Raw genomic sequence first — 12,263 nt, 5'->3', positions numbered from 1 at the left:
CTTAGGAGCCCAGGGCGGCGAAGTCCTTGTAGATAAAAGGAAGACACGTGGTTGGTACTTGCAATGGTGGCCGACAGCTATAAAGTCAACTTCGTTAACACGGCGTAGGTCACCCTAATGGCCACACAAAAAAATACGGGTCTAATTATTTCGGCCAGGGAACCCCCAGAAAATTTTTGAGCCTGAACTGCGCACTTTTGTTTTTTTTTTTCATGCTGTTTTCGTGGGAAATTGCTGTATATGCAAAAACGGAAAATGACTTAAACGGAAGAAATCTATTTTTTTTTTCACTAAAACAACGATAACATGCAAATTTTAAGCAAAAATGTTTATACTTTTTTAGTACCAAGTCTTATTATCAAGGCCAAGGAACTCTATTGCCAAATAACAGCCAAACCTAGGCACTTTTGAAATCGATGGACGTGGAAACGAAACCTTTTATCACAAAAACTTTTTACATGCTTTAGTAGACAAAAAGTGTCAACTTTCAAGCAAGGACTTTGTGTTTTTGGCTTAGTAATGATTTTTAGAAAGTATTGATACGGGAGAATTGAAAAACACTCGAAAAGCAAAAAAATAAATTTATGGGACCATCAAAAATATTCAACATTTCTAAAAAAATGATAAGTGATTTTATCGAAAATTCACAAATTTTCAAAATTTGCAATATGGGTATCAAACGAAACGATTTTTTTTTTAAACACTGAAAATTAATATCAAATTTTGCTTCGTATTAAACCCAATTTGATTACTTTTGAAAAAATACGGTATTTTGTGAAAATTTTAGTAGTTAGTAATTTAAGAATACTCATTAAAACGAGCTGATGAAATAAATACAAAAATCGTAGAAAGTAAAAAACCATAAGTGTTTCATTGATGACTACCCTACCCTACAACTTATTAAATTTTCAAAAAATATATTCTTGGTGTTCGGACCTCAGAACAAACTGAATTTTTACAGCAACTTTTCTGGTAGTAGCTTAAAACTAAAAAATATTGATTTTATTACGCATGATTTAGATGGAAATATAATTCAACTCACATGAATAGTTTGCCCTTTATCACCTTTTCCTCACACAAATGCTCTTGTTGCTCACGGGTTAAATTCGCTCTAGTAAACAAAGTTTCGAATTAATTCCACGTCGTATTTCCATTACACCCTACTTACGGTCGCTAAGTGGCTTTAATTATGGTAAATCTGGTGACAAATTATGCCCTCTTTCGTGGCTTTTTACTCCCACACGCGGTGCTGTATTAATTTATAATTAAGAATACAAAATAAGTAAATTCAACGCCCTAAAGAGCCAATAGCAAAACAACTTACAAATCTGGTTAAGCTGATCAACCGATCGAACCAGGAAATTAAAGAAATGATGGTAAATTCGGCTAAATTTACGCAACCACGTTACACTTTGTAATGGCTAATGTGACGATCCAACTTTTTCAATTTCTAGGGTTTACATGGGTTTTCGTCGCGGTCCGGCTTTCCGGCCGTCCGAGTTCTTCTCTGCGTTCTCTCTCATCTCGCGTGATACACTTGCTGGCATAGTATTTTTCATCAACTGCCCAGCGGTGCGAACATTGCCCCGCCCCGTAACTCTGGTGGGAGGAGCCTCCTTCGCACCAGTTTTACGCTCCTGAATTTCTAGCACCGCCAGTTTGCTCACCGGCCGCTTCAGCTCTCCTCTGCTTGTCCTCACCAACGCCTGCCGAATGCGTCCATCGGCACCCTTGAAGACCTCCTTCACGATGCCCCGGACCCAGTTACCGCGATTAGCGCCTTCCACGACGTAGACGACATCTCCACACGCGATAGGCTCCGCCTCCGCGTGCCACTTCGTCCGTTGGTTCAGGGTCGGAAGGTACTCCGCAATCCAGCGTTTCCAAAAGCAATCAGCAAGGAGTTGCGACCGCTTGTAGCAGTCTCGGAGAGCTTCGGCTGGACTGGTCGATTCAGCGCGTTGAGCTCCGTCGTTGGGCGTCACTCCTCGCAACAAATGGTTGGGCGTAAGAGCTTCGGTTGATCCTGCTTCGGTTGACAAGTACGTCAGCGGACGTGTGTTGATGAGATCCTCCGCTTCCGCCAAACTGGTCAGCAACACTTCGTCCGTCAGCTTTCTCCCGTCGTCGAACGCCTTCAGAGCTTCCTTGACTGACCTCACAAGCCTCTCCCAGGCCCCGCCCATGTGCGGCGCTGATGGTGGGTTGAAGTTCCAGCTCGTTCTGGCGTCGGTGAACTCTTCTCTGCATTCCGCGTCAACGCGTACGATCTCCTTACTCGCGCCCTGGAAGTTCGTACCGTTGTCGCTGAAGAACTCGATGGGCATTCCCCTCCGGCAAGCGAATCGTCTGATAGCCATGACGCACGACTGTGTGGTCAAGCTATGCACGACTTCTAGATGGATGGCACGCGTGGTCAAACACGTGAAGAGGCTGACCCAACGCTTTTCGGAACGCCGCCCGACCGTCACTGCTACTGGGCCGAAGTAGTCGACCCCGGTGTAACTGAACGCCCGCTGATTTGGAGTCACACGCTGGACTGGAAGTGGTGCCATTCTCGGGATCGCCGGTACGCTTTTCTCCACCTTGCACTTCACGCACGCCGTCATCACCCGCTTCAGCTCGGCTCGTAGGTTCGGGATGAAGAAACGCTGTCGAAGCTCGTTGATTGCCGTCTCGAAGTACGCGTGGCCCATCTTCTGGTGATAGTGCTCCAGCAGCTTCGTTGTCACGGGATGACCTTTGGGCAGGATGACGGGAAAGCGAACTTCAAACGGAACCATGGTAGCTCGCTCAAGTCGACCGTCAACTCGCATCACTTTCTGCTCATCCAGGAACGGGGTCAGCTTGTACAGCACGCTGCTCTTCTCCAGGGATAGCTTCTTGTCCGCGGGGAGTTCGAGGTTTTTAAGGAGGGTCGTCACCTCGTCCGGAAAGTAGTCCGCTTGCGCCCATCTCCACAAGTATGTTTCCGCCATCTGGTATTCTTCCCGCTTCAGCGGGACTGGAACTGCTGGCACGGTCCTTTTCACGAGCCCCTTCATCGCCTTCGAAAGGGGAAGTGCTTCGATCGGCAAACCCTTTGCTTTTCTGCGACAATTGGAGCGAAATCGAGCCAGGCACGCCACGGATCTTACCATCACCGTCCAGCGAGAGAAGTTTTGAGGATCGATGATTTGCTCGGTGACAATGATGCTGTGGTACAGCACACTCGCTCGCATCTCCTCGGGCGTGTCCAGCTGCACCTGCTGCTTCGAGATGGCCCACAGTCTCTTGGCTTCTTCGATGAATTCCGGCGCTCGTGACCATGGCCCGTCCGGCCCGAAACTGTGCTTGTTGTCCCACTTGGTGAGCATGTCTGCCAGATTCAGCTTTGATGGCACCTTCCGCCACTCGCTCTGCTTGGTCAGCGTCAGAATTTCGCCGACGCGAAAGGCAACGAATTGCTTATACTTTCGCTGGTCAGAATGGATCCACGACAAAGCAACTTCAGAGTCTGACCAGATGAACCGTTCCGCAATCTTGAGGGTGTGGTTCTCCTGCACGAAGTTCATGAGTCTCGAGCCGACCACATCTGACTGCAGTTCCAAGCGCGGGATGCTGAGCGGTGCCACCTTTGACTTCCCGGACACGAGCGCGCAGATTGGGCCCATCGACGACATAATCCAGAAGAAGGCGACAGCACCGTAAGCGCACTGACTCGCGTCGCAGAACACATGAAGCTCCAACGTCTCGTAGTTCAGATCGTGCGCGCCCTGGAAGTAGTACCGCGGGATTCGAACGCCTTCAACTTCTTGCAGGCGACTCACCCAGCGCTTCCATTTCTCCCACGCTTCGTCGTCGACCGCCTTGTCCCAATCACAGCCAGCCCGCCACAAGTCCTGGATCAAAATCCGCCCGAAGATCGTGAACGAGATCAGAAAACCTTGAGGGTCGAACAGACTCATAACGCAGCTCGACACCACCCGCTTCGTGGGCCGCAGCTCTCCTTTCAAGTACCGCTCCAGATCTTCTCTCATCTCGGCCGAGAACAAGAACTCGTCGGTGCTCGTGTTCCACACAATGCCCAGCACTCGTTCGTAACCCGTCGTCTTGTTTTGGCTGAGGTGAACTTTCTGATCGGCTTCCTTCTCGCCCAGCGCGCTGACAACCTCGCTTGAACTGGCCACCCAATTGCGGATCTCGAAACCCGCTTTCGAGTGGATGAGTCTGACCTCCTTCGCCCGCTGAATCGCTTCGTCGACCGTCGACGCGCTATCGTAGTAGTCGTCGACATAATGGTTCTCCACGATTGCCTTCGCCGCCGCGGGATACTGCTTCGAGAACTCTTCCGCGTTCTTGTTTTTCACAAACTGCGCGGCACACGGCGAGCAAGTTGCAAGTTGGCTGTTGAGCGAGACTCCCGCCACAGTAGCGGCCGCGTCCCACACGAGGCGTACTTTCTCCGGCTTCTTGGGGTGCGTCACCACGTTCAGCGGCAAGTACCACACCTTTCGCGGATCGCACGCAGCCAGTTCTTGCTGGGAGGCCTTGTGCGCGTAGCCCTTCTGTTGATACTCGATGATTTGGCGCCGCACGTTGTCGTACAGCGAGTCGTTCTTCAGCAGCTTTCTTTCCAGGGATTTCAACCTTTTCAGCGCCATCACGTAGCTGTCGGGGAAACTTGTGTCGTCCGCTTTCCATAACAGGCCGGTCTCGTATCGATCCCCGATGCGCACTGTCGTTGACTCCAGAATCGACCTGGCTCGCTTGTCCTCGTCCGACTCCGGCAGCAGCGCCATGGAGATGCCAGTTTCCTCGAGGAGGTACTGGTTCTTCAGGAGATCATGTAGGTCTTGGTTAGAGACTTGGTGACTAGCATGATGACCTACGAATCCAGCTGCTGGCGCGTTGTTCTCGTGGGGGCCGTAGATCGTCCATCCAAGTTTCGACTTTACAGCGATTGGTTCTCCAGCGCCGCCGATACGAGACTCGAGAGGCGCGTACAGGTGCAGATCCTTCAAGCCAATCAAGATCTTCGGCGCGCCGCGGTAATCTGCCACCGGGAGATCGTGCAGATGCTTGTACTCCTTGACGACGTCGGCGAAGCACACGGTTTGTTCCGGAAGCTTCAGCTCGTTCACGGTGTGGGCGTTCTTGATCTGGAACTGAGTCGACACCCCTCTGGCAGAGATCGACAGGCAGACGTTCTCCGATTGTTTCTCCAGCCTTGAAACTCCAGCGGTCCACATAATGCGCAGCGGTTGAACTGCGCCGCGAACGTTCAGCAACTTCGTGATGGACTCGTCCACCAACGTGTACGAAGCTCCCTCGTCCAGAAACGCGATAATGTTGACCGATCTGCCGCCGTTGTACAGCGTGACCGGAATCATCCTGAAGATCACCGGCTGTCTGGCCCGCACATCGTGAGCGTTGCAGTTGACGACCGTTGCGGGGACGTCGCTGTGCAGAAGTGCGTTGTGCCGCTCCTTGCAGTTTCCCACGTTGCACCTGAAGTTCATCCGGCAGCGGGCAGACCCGTGCTCATTCAGGCACAGCTTGCAGAGTTGCCACTTCTTGACTGCGTCCAAACGATCCTCCAATTTCAGCTGCTTGAACTTTTCACAGTTGCGGACTCGATGGTCGGTGCGATCACAAATCCTGCATGGTCTTTTGTTGTTTACACCGGCATGGTTTGTGTCTCCGCTATTCTCCGCAGCAGCGTGAGTGTGAAGGTAGCTTTCGTGCGTTCTGGATCCAGTTTTTGGTTTGGCGTCTCTGCGAGCCTGCGGCTGATGTTGCAGCTGCGGTTCGGTGAACAGTGTGGCCTCGCTTGCATCGGTCACGATGTCCGATAGGAAGTCAGCGAAAGTTCGGAGCGAGACGTGCTTCTTCAGCTTCTTGAACCGAATCCATTCGAGTTTCGACCCAGCGGGTAGTTTCTCCACCAGCTCTCGGATCAACAGTGGGTTGACCAGGTGATCGTTCATGTGGGTGGCCTCGAGGTGGTCTACGAGCTGCTGGACCACGACGCCGAAGTAAATGAACGACTCCAGACGATCCGACCTGGGAGAGTCGGCCTTCCGTACCTTGATCAACAGCGTGTTGAGCAGCTGTTCGGGCCGGCCGTACAGCATGCGTAGAGTTTCGATCGCCGCCGGGACCTTCTCAGGCAGCAACAGTAGGCTGCGCACATTGGTCAGCGCTGGCTCCCGAATGCTGTCCTGCAGTCTGGCGAGGTTCTCGACGTTCGAAAATCCGCAGGCCAGGTTCGACGTCTCGTAGCTGCTTATGAACATTGGCCACTCCTCGCAGCGTCCACACGGAACAAAATCCGACCGGCGGATCCGAAAAAACCATGCGACGAATTCGTAAACATTGCTCGTTTTTGAATTCATCGAGAATGTTTCCGATTCTGGAAAAAATGTTTTCGATAGCGGAAGAAATTGCTTCCAAAATCGAAAGCGCTTTGTTGCCGACTCATTTGAGAGTGTAGCGTGCCGCAGCCAATGCGTTACGAACTGTCAAAATCAGCCGCAAAGAAGGAAACAAAAAAAAATCGGTCTCGCGTTGTTGTTGTTTTTCGACTTTACCGCCGCCTTTTTTCGTGTATTTTTCGATTTGCCGCCGCGATTTCGGTTCATCAAAATACGTTCGCTTCCCGAACCGGGCCCGCTAACTGCCATCATCCTACTCCGTGACCGGATCCGGTAAATCTTCGGTTTTCTGCAGTGGCCCATCAGCCGGGAATAAAAACGTTCCGTTGCTCCATGGGGACCGCCGCGGCCACCTCCGCTGCTGGTACCTACGGTAATGCCGGCCAACGTTAAAAACGGTACCTGGAAATGGACATTCACAAGGAGTACAAAAAGGTAAGCTGCCGGAACCAAGAGAAACTTATCAAGCAGCCAGCATCTGCCATCTCCGAAAAGCTGGAACCTAGTTTGGTTCAGTCGGGCTAGTTCAATTACAAAGCGAATAAAAATCATTCAAAACTTCTTTGCATTTAATATAATTGTCTATTTGCAGCCTCCCTTTTCGGTCCATTTTCCCGGCCATCGAATCTGAACCACTCAGGAAACTCCGATCCGTCGAACCAAGCCGGCTGCTCAACATCACCCGGTTGTATGACAACGATGAGCGAGATAGCGATAGCGAGAAGTCGGCCACAACGGGAAGAATCCGCCGTTCACCTCCCGTAAGTAGACCAGGAGCTGTTTAAAATCAGTGAGAAGAAAGTTGAGAGGATCGCGTGGGCAAATAACAACGGTTCCGATCATTTTTGGGAAAGCTGGCGGGACTGGCGGGTAAGTTCATGATTATTGTGAAAATGGCAAAATTAAATTTCAAAGAAATTCTCTACAGTTTCGCAAAACGAACCAGGTGGACACTTGCCTTCGGGTGTGATATTATATTCCCAAAAAAGTATCAGTGTGGTGTACAAAAAGTTGTTCAATTTCATACAAAATAGCTATTTTTTTCTTTAAATCTAAAAAAAAAATATAAAAATTTTTAACAGTTCATGATACTTTAAAAAATTTGAAATTTAAAATGTTTTGAAAACTAAAGAACTTACAAAACGGAAAATGCAATACACTTCAGTGAGTTAAGAAACTTTAAAAAATATGAAATTAAAAAAATAAAATACAAAATAGAAGAAAATAATCATTCCTTCTTCAAAATATTTTAAGAAATAAAAAAATAAAAACGTTTTAGAATAAAAGGATTTTTTACATTTTTTTATACCGTCATAAGAAGTAAGATTGGGTCATACAAAGATCATACAATACCATTGTCACCCCTGATGATGGTATTTTATAAATATAATAAAAAAAAATGTTTTATAGATTTTTTCTTATGATTAAAAATCAATAAATCAAAAAAATATAATAAATAAAAATAAAAATTCTAAAAATTCTAAAAAATTTAAAAAATTTAAAAATTCTAAAAATTCTAAAAATTTTAAAAATTTTAAAAATTCTAAAAATTCTAAAAATTCTAAAAATTCTAAAAATTCTAAAAATTCTAAAAAATCTAAAAACTCTAAAAATTATAAAAATTCTAAAAATTTTAAAAATTCTAAAAATTTTAAAAATTCTAAAAATTCTTAACATTCTAAAAATTCTACTAATTCTAAAAATTCTAAAAATTCTAAAAAATCTGAAAATTCTAAAAAATTCTAAAAATTTTAAAAATTCTAAAAATTCTAAAAATTCTAAAAATTTTAAAAATTCTAAAGATTCTAAAAATTCTAAAAATTCTAAAAATTCTAAAAATTCTAAAAATTCTAAAAATTCTAAAAATTCCAAAAATTCTAAAAATTCTAAAAAAATTTAAAATTCTAAAAATTCTAAAAATTCTAAAAAATTCTAAAAATTCTAAAACTTTTAAAAATTCTAAAAATTCTAAAAATTTTAAAAATTCTAAAAATTCTAAAAATTCTAAAAATTCTAAAAATTCTAAAAATTCTAAAAATTCTAAAAATTCTAAAAATTCTAAAAATTCTAAAAATTCTAAAAATTCTAAAAATTCTAAAAATTCTAAAAATTCTAAAAATTCTAAACATTCTAAAAATTCTACAAATTCTAAAAATTCTAAAAATTCTAAAAATTCTAAAAATTCTTAAAATTCTAAAAATTCTAAAAATTCTAAAAATTCTAAAAATTCTAAAAATTCTAAAAATTCCAAAAATCCTAAAAATTCTTAAAAATTCTAGAAATTCTAAACATTCTAAAAATTATAAAAATTATAAAAATTCTAAAAATTCTAAAAATTTTAAAAATTCTGAAAATTCCAAAAATCCTAAAAATTCTTAAAAATTCTAGAAATTCTAAAAATTATAAAAATTATAAAAATTATAAAAATTATAAAAATTATAAAAATTATAAAAATTATAAAAATTCTAAAAATTCTAAAAATTCTAAAAATTCTAAAAATTCTAAAAATTCTAAAAATTCTAAAAATTCTAAAAATTCTAAAAATTCTAAAAATTCTAAAAATTCTAAAAATTCTAAAAATTCTAAAAATTCTAAAAATTCTAAAAATTCTAAAAATTCTAAAAATTCTAAAAATTTTAAAAATTTTAAAAACTCTAAAAATTCTAAAAATTCTAAAAATTCTAAAAATTCTAAAAATTCTAAAAATTCTAAAAATTCTAAAAATTCTAAAAATTCTAAAAATTCTAAAAATTCTAAAAATTCTAAAAATTCTAAAAATTCTAAAAATTCTAAAAATTCTAAAAATTCTAAAAATTCTAAAAATTCTAAAAATTCTAAAAATTCTAAAAATTCTAAAAATTCTTAAAATTCTAAAAATTCTAAAAATTCTAAAAATTCTAAAAATTCTAAAAATTCTAAAAATTATAAAAATTATAAAAATTCTAAAAATTCTAAAAATTCTAAAAATTTTAAAAATTCTTAAAAATTCTAAAAATTCTAAAAATTCTAAAAATTCTAAAAATTCTAAAAATTCTAAAAATTCTAAAAATTCTAAAAATTCTAAAAATTCTAAAAATTCTAAAAATTCTAAAAATTCTAAAAATTCTAAAAATTCTAAAAATTCTAAAAATTCTAAAAATTCTAAAAATTGTAAAAATTTTAAAAAAATTAAAAATTTTAAAAATTTTAAAAATTTTAAAAATTTTAAAAATTTTAAAAATATTAAAAAATTTAAAAATTTAAAAAATTCTAAAAATTTTAAAAAATTCTAAAATTTTAGAAATTTTAAAAATTCTAAAAAATAAAAAAAAAATAAAAATAAAAATTCTAAAAATTCTAAAAATTCTAAAAATTCTAAAAATTCTAAAAATTTTAAAATTTTAAAAATTCTAAAAATTTTGAAAATTCTAAAAATTCTAAAAATTTTAAAATTTTTAAAAATTCTAAAAATTCTAAAAATTCTAAAAATTCTAAAACTTCTAACACTTCTAAAAATTCTAAAAATTCTAAAAATTCTAAAAATTCTAAAAATTCTAAAAATTCTAAAAATTCTAAAAATTCTAAAAATTCTAAAAATTCTAAAAATTCTAAAAATTCTAAAAATTCTAAAAATTCTTAAAAATTCTAAAAATTCTAAAAATTCTAAAAATTCTAAAAATTCTAAAAATTCTAAAAATTTTAAAAATTCTAAAAATTCTAAAAATTCTAAAAATTCTTAAAAATTCCAAAAATTTTAAGAATTCTAAAAATTTTGAATTTTTGAATTTTTGATTTTTTGACTTTATGAATTTTTAATTTATGAATTTTTAAATTTTTGAATTTTTGAATTTTTGAATTTTTGAATTTTTGAATTTTTGAATTTTTGAATTTTTGAATTTTTGAATTTTTGAATTTTTGAATTTTTGAATTTTTGAATTTTTGAATTTTTGAATTTTTGAATTTTTGAATTTTTGAATTTTTGAATTTTTGAATTTTTGAATTTTTGAATTTTTGAATTTTTGAATTTTTGAATTTTTGAATTTTTGAATTTTTGAATTTTTGAATTTTTGAATTTTTGAATTTTTGAATTTTTGAATTTTTGAATTTTTGAATTTTTGAATTTTTGAATTTTTGAATTTTTGAATTTTTGAATTTTTGAATTTTTGAATTTTTGAATTTTTGAATTTTTGAATTTTTGAATTTTTGAATTTTTGAATTTTTGAATTTTTGAATTTTTGAATTTTTGAATTTTTGAATTTTTGAATTTTTGAATTTCTGAATTTTTGAATTTTTGAATTTTTGAATTTTTGAATTTTTGAATTTTTGAATTTTTGAATTTTTGAATTTTTGAATTTTTGAATTTTTGAATTTTTGAATTTTTGAATTTTTGAATTTTTGAATTTTTGAATTTTTGAATTTTTTGAATTTTTAAATTTTTGAATTTTTGAATTTTTGAATTTTTGAATTTTTGAATTTTTGAATTTTTGAATTTTTGAATTTTTGAATTTTTGAATTTTTGAATTTTCGAATTTTTGAATTTTTGAATTTTTGAATTTTTGAATTTTTGAATTTTTGAATTTTTGAATTTTTGAATTTTTGAATTTTTGAATTTTTGAATTTTTGAATTTTTGAATTTTTGAATTTTTGAATTTTTGAATTTTTGAATTTTTGAATTTTTGAATTTTTGAATTTTTGAATTTTTGAATTTTTGAATTTTTGAATTTTTGAATTTTTGAATTTTTGACTTTTTGAATTTTTGAATTTTTGAATTTTTGAATTTTTGAATTTTTGAATTTTTGAATTTTTGAATTTTTAAATTTTTGAATTTTTGAATTTTTGAATTTTTGAATTTTTAAATTTTTGAATTTTTGAATTTTTGAATTTTTGAATTTTTGAATTTTTGAATTTTTGAATTTTTGAATTTTTGAATTTTTGAATTTTTGAATTTTTGAATTTTTGAATTTTTGAATTTTTGAATTTTTGAATTTTTGAATTTTTGAATTTTTGAATTTTTGAATTTTTGAATTTTTGAATTTTTGAATTTTTGAATTTTTGAATTTTTGAATTTTTGAATTTTTGAATTTTTGAATTTTTGAATTTTTGAATTTTTGAATTTTTGAATTTTTGAATTTTTGAATTTTTGAATTTTTGAATTTTTGAATTTTTGAATTTTTGAATTTTTGAATTTTTGAATTTTTGAATTTTTGAATTTTTGAATTTTTGAATTTTTGAATTTTTGAATTTTTGAATTTTTGAATTTTTGAATTTTTGAATTTTTAAATTTTTGAATTTTTAAATTTTTGAATTTTTTGAATTTTTAAATTTTTGAATTTTTGAATTTTTGAATTTTTGAATTTTTGAATTTTTGAATTTTCGAATTTTCGAATTTTTGAATTTTTGAATTTTTGAATTTTTGAATTTTTGAATTTTTGAATTTTTGAATTTTTGAATTTTTGAATTTTTGAATTTTTGAATTTTTGAATTTTTGAATTTTTGAATTTTTGAATTTTTGAATTTTTGAATTTTTGAATTTTTGAATTTTTGAATTTTTGAATTTTTGAATTTTTGAATTTTTGAATTTTTGAATTTTTGAATTTTTGAATTTTTGAATTTTTGAATTTTTGAATTTTTGAATTTTTGAATTTTTGAATTTTTGAATTTTTGAATTTTTGAATTTTTGAATTTTTGAATTTTTAAATTTTTGAATTTTTGAATTTTTAAATTTTTGAATTTTTAAATTTTTGAATTTTTTGAATTTTTAAATTTTTGAATTTTTGAATTTTTGAATTTTTGAATTTTTGAATTTTCGAATTTTTGAATTTTTGAATTTTTGAATTTTTGAATTTTTGAATTTCTGAATTTTTGAAT

At 35.4% G+C, this 12,263-nt stretch overlaps 1 protein-coding gene across 1 annotated transcript; it reads right to left on the bottom strand.

The window, feature by feature from the left end:
• Positions 1–1,457: 1,457 nt before the first annotated feature.
• Positions 1,458–6,278, bottom strand: LOC120415244 (uncharacterized). The gene has a single exon (XM_039576708.1). The coding sequence runs from the start codon at positions 6,276–6,278 to the stop codon at positions 1,458–1,460; it is 4,821 nt and encodes a 1,606-aa protein (XP_039432642.1).
• Between the last annotated feature and the right edge of the window lie 5,985 nt (positions 6,279–12,263).

Source organism: Culex pipiens, chromosome 2 (assembly GCF_016801865.2).
Source record: "Culex pipiens pallens isolate TS chromosome 2, TS_CPP_V2, whole genome shotgun sequence".
Classification (NCBI taxonomy): domain Eukaryota; kingdom Metazoa; phylum Arthropoda; class Insecta; order Diptera; family Culicidae; genus Culex; species Culex pipiens.
Note: the sequence above shows the minus strand (reverse complement) of the source record. Positions and strands in the feature narration are given on the sequence as shown.